General features: G+C 37.5%; 1 protein-coding gene across 1 annotated transcript; it reads right to left on the bottom strand.

Moving 5' to 3' along the window:
* Positions 1–2,316: 2,316 nt before the first annotated feature.
* Positions 2,317–4,325, bottom strand: LOC136244123 (histidine decarboxylase-like). The gene has a single exon (XM_066035642.1). It carries the CDS (start codon positions 4,299–4,301, stop codon positions 2,472–2,474), a length of 1,830 nt encoding a protein of 609 aa, XP_065891714.1. The 5' UTR covers positions 4,302–4,325; the 3' UTR covers positions 2,317–2,471.
* Between the last annotated feature and the right edge of the window lie 3,839 nt (positions 4,326–8,164).

Genomic DNA, 8,164 nt, shown 5'->3' with positions numbered 1-8,164 from the left:
GGGTCCATTTTTGTTACGTAACCCACACAATACTGTAGGTTTCAGGATCATTGGGATCTTGAAGCCACTTGGTATCCACAACGATGCATATATTATACAGAAATCTAGAACATTGCGGTCCATCCATTTTGTGTTTAAGACAAAGGCTCCAGGGTAAATGGGATCACCGATAATCAACATGCTGCCAAAGTATTTTCCAGCAGTGGTTCGAATGTGGTTTGGTCTTAACACCAAATGTGCTTTGAAATCAATAGATCACACACATGCTGTGTACACAAACTGCCATGACTACACAGCATGGTCATAATTACCCAGTAGGAATATAGCATGATGTTTATTTTTTTGCACAAAGTAATTTGTTTTTATCCCAGTGACCACTTAAATCACCTTATGACACATCCGCTATAACATGGCTTCATTTATGTCTTTGCCTGGCAACAGCACAGCAATTACTGAATGGTTAATTATAAGTTGTGAATACTGACATTATAATTATCCACATAGTGTGTGATGCATTTTGTGTGTGTGTGTCAGTGTGTGTGTGTGTGTGTGTGTGTGTGTGTGTGTGTGTGTGTGTGTGTGTGTGTGTGTGTGTGTGTGTGTGTGTGTGTGTGTGTGTGTGTGTGTGTGTGTGTGTGTGTGTGTGTGTGTGTGTGTGTGTGTGTGTGTGTGTGTGTGTGTGTGTGTGTGTGTGTGTGTGTGTGTGTGTGTGTGTACATGTGGATGGTACACATTAAGTAAGTTGGCAACGCATACATAAATGCTTTATTTAAGATACACAGAGAGCTGTTTGGGTTTAGAGCTGTTTGGGTTTAGAGCTGTTTTAATATATTCTTCCTACTATTACCCTAAAATTAAGTATGTGTATGTCAACTATGGTACTAGATACACTGTTAGAGTATACATAATACTAGACTGGACATGACTTGTCCAGTGTGAAAACATCAAAGTAAAAGCTGCACCATGTACCACCACAAATAATAGCTTTAGAGAGTTCTATTGTTTTACTACCACAACTACTCATTTGTCATCACCAATGGAATCATTAGTCCTCATGGCAACCTTTACTATGGTTATACTTACATAAACATAATCACACCACTTTTATTATCACTTTAGTGGTGTGTGTGATCTTTTTGTAGCCTGTTTCAAATGGTTAGAAACCACAATACCTTATAACAAAGCTGGTATGTACTAATTTTCAGGACCAAACCATTCATTATTATCAATGGAAATAATGCTGTTAGAGCAGCTCCATCATTGGTACACTTTGCTGGGGTCCCCGGCCAAAGCATGTTGAGGTCTATGCCAACAGGTAGTGATACAGTTATACAATTAATATAGCAATAGTCACTATTGGATGAACCATACATGAAATTGACAAGGAGAAAACATTCTGACCACCTGGCAGACTCCTGTAAGCATTCAAGCATTCATTGGTTCAAGGCTACTCAAGTCCAGTCATAGATTTTTTCTCCTTTCTTTAGCTTTTCAAACATACTTAATATAACAACTTTAAATAGGCTGTATCTGGTCCTACAGACCTTCAACACTTGTGCTGTAAAGCCTTAATATTTATTAAGTGCCACTCTGTGATGTCCCAGTTCTAGTGTTGCCAGTTGTGCTAAACTAGCAACAGGTGTACAACTATAAACTCGTACAACAGGTGTGGGACATGTGTTCTGTATGTTGATTAGAAAATGTTGTGATGCATTTGATTTACCACTTTCTACAAACCATTAAAATCACCATATCAAATAAATGTTAATGATGATGATTGTTGTGTAGCGGCGGTTTTATGATACTGTACCACATCACAATCTATTGTATTCTTTGTACAATCTACACATCATCAGTAAGGACAATATACCTTTCTCATACTGCTGATAACTGGCTGACAGCTTGGTATAGATTTGCAAAGATATTTACCCATATAAAGTTTAGCATATCCAGCAATATCGCCACATATAGGACAAAGAGTTTGGCCTTTTTAACAATGATGTTTTAACTTTAAGTCAGGAATATAAGTTAGCTGTGTTTAGTAGCAGTATACTGATAAAAGTTAATGGGTAAAACTTATAATTCATGCGCACACATTAATTTTCAGCTTCATCGTTATCGCAACTTCATGCTTATAATTACTGTAATTTTACACCCTAGAGGCTGGACTGTATATGAGAGAATGTCTTTGTTATACTGCTTTTGTATACTGTACCATGCTGTACTTGTGACAAATTTCACACCTGCCCTCTCTATAACACTGAATTATCTTAAACATAAACCACACATTATCTCAAGTGCTATAGAATGATTGAAGATGACACATACTGTAAGTCAATAATTTTAAACTCTTTTCTGCAATGATGTAGAACAATATGTTGATGCATCATAAGTTTAATAACTCAACTACAACTAATCTATTAAAATTCAAATGTCCAAACTATAGCTACAAGTGTCTGAAAACTGTCATACTACAGAAATCCTCTTCCTTCAACTGGATAATGAAGCAACTTCTTTGTTCCTTTCTCCACACCCTTGTTACCTTTCCCAAGTATCAGCCCTTCACGGAAGTTTGTTGTTGCATCATTAGCCGCACTTTTGTTGAGTGCACGAAGCCATCTCCTTTGGGCCTTAGCCTCGTTATCCCCAGCAAAAGCACCTGGTGCATGAAGATCTGCAACCAAATTATCAATGAGCTCTTTTGTGACATGGCGCATTATGTAAGCATGTATGTAAGTACGAGGTTTGCCGTTGTAGTTTAACACCTCTACAGCCAGTGTGTACTTGTAAACAATTTCATCGTTGGGCTTCTTGAATCTGAGCGACAGGGTCAGTGGAGTATAGGAAAGCCATATATCTTCATTGAGTGTCTTCTGAAGATCTTCTAGCTTCTTACGAGCATATTCAGCCATCACTAGACACCCAACGACCGCCTTCACTTGTGAATCGTAGTTGTGCTCACTGATGTATGTCCACCAGACCAGTGCAGAAAGACCATTTCGAGAACCCGCAAATGTGGTGTCAGGAGAACCGATATAGGCTGGATCTGAGGGTGGCAAAAGCTGAAGACCTGTCTTGGTCATGTAAATTCCAAGAGGCCAAGGGGCACCAGGCCATTTGTGACCACTTGTGTTAATGGAGCAAACAAATGGTAGCCGAAAATCAAATATCGGAGCAGGCTTTATATTTGTCTTCTTAAGGTTGAAAGCCATTTGTAGAAATGGCATATATGATGCACCTAAAGCTCCATCAACATGAATCCAGTAACCCTTTCGTGTGACTACTATGGGCTTATCTGGGTTGTCTGGATCTTTGATAACAATCTGCCTCTCCAACAAGCCATAGGTTTCAAATATCTTCATTAGCCTTTCACCTCCTGTTTTCACATCATCGTAAGCCCCCTTGAATGTAGTCCCATAGTTGAAAGCAACCACACAAGGATATCCCTTTGAAGCAAAGAATTCAACAAGCTTGCAGAGTTTATCAATGTCAATGCATCCTGGTCCACTATCTCCATCGAGTGAAGGCACTTCAACTGGCCACTCTTTCCCAGGGTTCAATGGGTTATCATTAGGATACAACTCATTTCCAACCTCAAAGAAGTTTTTGATCTCCAACACACTCATGGCCTTTATAATCGAGTAGTGAGTATCTTCTGAATAGAAAGATATTGGTGTGAACATGTTAGGGTTGTCAGCTGGTGCTCTTGCTTGAACATAAGTAACGGTGGGGCTTTTCTTTGTAGTGTCTGTCATCATCATCTTTCCCTTTAGGTAGTCACGTGCATTCCACATGGCATACAGATTGCATTCACTTGAGCCCATTGTTGTTACATAACCCCAGTAGGTTTCAGGATCATTAGGATCATGAGGCCACTTGGCATTCCACAATGATGCATAGTAGTCTAGAACATTGCGCTCCATCCATTTTGTGTTTAAGACAAAGGCTCCAGGGTAAAAGGGGTCACCAATGTTGTTCGGCATGGTATGAAGGTATTTTGCGACAGTGCTGTAGTCGTTCTTTAAGCATACCTGGTAACCAAGGAAGTTATGTGTTTGCACAGTAGCTGTATCAAAGGTTTCATCTTGTGCCTGTCGAGCTTGGTCAGCATTTAGTCCAACAGAAGGTACCTCGTACTTCCTAGGAGTAACTCCCTTCTCTTGGCCAGGGTAGTTGTATACTTCTTTGGGATCTCTAGAAGGAGGGCTGACCACTGGTTTGCCTTCAAACATGGCCACTTGAGCTACTGTCTCTTTCCATGGCTTTTGCTCAGGACCATAAGGAATATCTTCTCCACTCATTGCTACTCAGCCACTGAGACTACTGTCACTCTGCCGAATCCTGAAAGTAAATCACCAATTGTTCATTTTTATATCCACTGCAACTGATGCATGCATGCATGCAGCAGCATGCATGCAGCTTGCACATACTATTAAAACAGGAAGTTAGTTATCATATATATGACTGTAGTGGTCACATATTTAACAATTGCAGTGAACAGAACTTTTGATAATGCAATAAATTACTGCTACACATTATCTTATTGTTATACTGTTAAAAGTGTTTAAAGTTATCCATGCATAGATTTGTAGGCCAATTATTTTGTGGTTTCATATGCAAGTGTATAGCAGAGAGTATAAATGTTGTAGTGGTATTTCATTACATGTAGATTAGCACAAGCTCACTGGTCACCTGAACTGACAGCTGTTTGGTATGTATCTACTCACCAGTGACTTCCAGCCAGGAGTGAAACAGGAGACGTCGGTACCATAAAAAAGTCACCCAGTAGAGAGTTCAGCTATATTTCAAGTCTTTCAGTAGAGAGTTTAGCTATGTTACTAGTTTCCCGGTAGATATTTCGGTACATATAATCAAGAGTTCATAATATGTGACTGAATTTTGGAAAATCACCCTTATGGTCGCACCTGAAACAATTAGAATTTTTGAAACTAGCATGGTGCTGTTACTAGCAGAAAGCACTTTTCAAATATTTCTAGAAATTTTCTTGTAATTCAGGGTATCTATGCTGTGATCTACCTTTAATTGGGTAGGAATTTAACTTATAATGTTGTGTTTCAGAGCTAAATATTTAATGTGTCAAATGTACCCATAAGGGTGATTTTCCAAAATTCGGTCACATATTATTTGTATGGGGAGATAGTGTCTAACTACAGGTATGGCCTGTACAAACACACTGCTGCAAGTTCACTTTTGATCACATGTACACCTCTAGCCTGATTCTACTGATTATAAGAAATGTTGATTGGCGTTGATAAGGTCCAGCCTTTCTTCTAAGAGAAGCCTAAGTTGTTTTACTTGCAGCAGTGTGTTTGCTGAATATTCTCCAGTTAGACACTCTCCCCCATACAAACATTATGAACTCTTTGATATGATGTACTCAGTACCTGAGCCAATAGGACTTGTATAACTTTAAACAGGCTCGTTAGTTACAAAACTGAGTGTATTTGGTGGTAATATGATAAACTGTATGTAACTTTAACAGCTGATTGAGAAGCCATACCATATTGCATGGATTATTTTAATATCATAATAATGCAGGAAACCTTATGATTTCCAACACTAAGAATCCCATTATTCAAGCCCATAGAGATAACATACTGAACAGTGTACCACATCCATATTAGTACATAGCAAGACAGTCACACAATGTACTGTGTACAGTTGTATGATCAGAATATAAATAAATAAATTCTCCACATTTTGTATCACAGAAATGTTACTACCATTTTGGTCCCATCATGTATGCATAGATTATCGAGATAATCCATGATGTATCATTCCATTATATTTTTGACCGATCAAGAGTGCTGCAGTATACAGGTTAAAGATGTGTGGTATTTGTAGTGTCTATTAGAGAGGTATATGCTTAGGTAGTGTATACCATTTGCTTTATTCAAATCATTTGTAACATGTTATGGAAGCCATACTCATCCATTACTGTTATTAATTTTTAAGTGGCTAAAGACTATAACTAATAAAATTGAGAGATTATTATTTTTTTAATGACTACTTCCCAAGTAATGACCTGTTTTGATTTACTATTTAGTGTGATTGGTCTGGTGTGAATAAAAGCATATAATTATGTACATGTTTATAAAAGATAATTATAGGGTGGTGTGTTACAGAGTGTAGTATCACTTAGAAGAAATTTCTTAGCCTCATTATAGTGATTACCCTCTATTAAACGCCACACAAAGCTAAGACATATATACTTGATGGCATCATAGACTTGAGGTAAGCAATACTTGGACTTAACTTATCAAAATAATTATTTCATTATTGTAAATGCAGATCTGTAGTTTACATTAACAGTCTTGGTATAATATGGGAGATCATTTCCATTAAGAAACAAGTATCTTTATTGTGAAAAGGAACTTTTGTTGCTATGAACAAAGTAAAACAATATCTAATTGGTAAATTCCAGTTTAGATAAATTCTCCACAACAATTATTCTTGTAAAACCACAATTGTACACCTTGCCACTTTGGTGATGTAAGTGGTTAAGATGGCTTCTGTGGTTTTGTTGAATGTGGTTTGGAATTAACCCTACAATTTCCTTTGACACATATCACAAGCTATTGTTTGGTGATCCATTTGTGCTAAGTAGCTATACTATACAAAGCAGTTGGTTTCTATGCCAGCAACCGCTAGAATTCTGTTAAAGCATAATGGGTTATGATAACTCCTTTGTGTTACAGTGGCTGCTGAAATCATCACTTTTATGGCGGGTGATATTTGTGTTTACATGGTAACACTCATTGTGGTTCCTTTGATCTGATTGTGCTCTGGGATAAAATTAAAATTGTGCCACACAGATCTATACAATAACTTACTATGACACCTTCATAATCCATGTGACTTGACTAAATTAAATTTGATGAACTGTTATGCAAAGTTGCTGTGATGTTAGCTTTGGTAGCTAGCATTTCCTGGCTCAGGACAAAGAAGGTTTTGTAGATACACGGTACACTGCACATAATATACTATGTAGGTCAGTGGAAGTGGACTCAGTAAACAAGTACATGCAGTTTACAGCCAATAAACACCTCATAAACTAAAAATTCTATCTCTGCTGGCATACAATTCCTATGGTCTTATCTTAAAGCTGAGACCATGCTTTAAGCAAAATACGAGTGATTGATCTATTAGAGTACTTTCATGAATCAGTAGTACAATCAATCTTTACTCAGTAGTATAATCAATCTTTTAAGCAGCTTTTCAGATTTTAAGGCATACAGGCTGGGGTGGCTTGGCAATATCCAAGTAAGCCAACCAAGAGTAGCTTTCAGTGCAGCTGTTTGGCATGTGTCCACTTACAATGACTCCCAGCCAGCTGCAGGAGACACTGATACGTACCTCATACCAGTAGAAATGTACATAAATACATGATGTGGAGCCAGACTTGAATGGCTTTTAACAGGCTCATTTGTGACAAAACTGTGTGCATCTGGTGGTAATATGATAAACTGTATGTAACTTTAACAGCTGAGTGAGAAGCCATACCATATTGCATGAATTATTTTAATATCATAATAATACAGGAAACCTTACAATTTCCAATACTAAGAATGCTACTAATCAAGCCCATAGAGCTAACATACTGAACAGTGTACCACATTCATATTAGTACATAGCAAGACAGTCACACAATATACTGTGTACAGTTGTACAACCAGCAAATAAATAAATAAATTCTCCACATTTTGTATCACAGAAAAGTTACTACCATTTTGGTCCCAATATGTATGACTCCATTATATTTTTGACTGATCAAGAGTGTTTCAGTACTACAGGTTGAAGAAATTGTGTGGTATTAGTAGTGTCTATTAGAGAGGTATATACTCAACTATAGCACTGACTGTAACTTGTTCTGGAAGCCATACTAATTTTTTTAAGTTGCAACTAATGAGTTTTCTTGCGTGCGCGTGTGTGTGTGTGTGTAAAAAGTGTTACAGTGTAGCCTCACATAGCGGCCATGTTTTTAAGAGAATGCCTCAATACAGTGATTATATCCTCTAACCAATAAACTAAGGTATACTTGACCTCACTAATAAAGTTAGCTTATTATTGAGGCTAGGTAACAGGTTGTTATTGACAAGTATCTTTATTGTGAGAAAGCACTATTTGTTGCTATGAATAAATG

Source organism: Dysidea avara, chromosome 2 (assembly GCF_963678975.1).
Source record: "Dysidea avara chromosome 2, odDysAvar1.4, whole genome shotgun sequence".
NCBI classification, from domain to species: Eukaryota; Metazoa; Porifera; class Demospongiae; order Dictyoceratida; family Dysideidae; genus Dysidea; species Dysidea avara.
This window is presented reverse-complemented; position numbering and strand designations above follow the sequence as displayed.

What these genes read in the sequence shown, in the direction of transcription:
- LOC136244123 (XM_066035642.1), bottom strand. Translation starts at nt 4,301, where the DNA reads ATGAGTGGAGAAGATATTCCTTATGGTCCTGAGCAAAAGCCATGGAAA.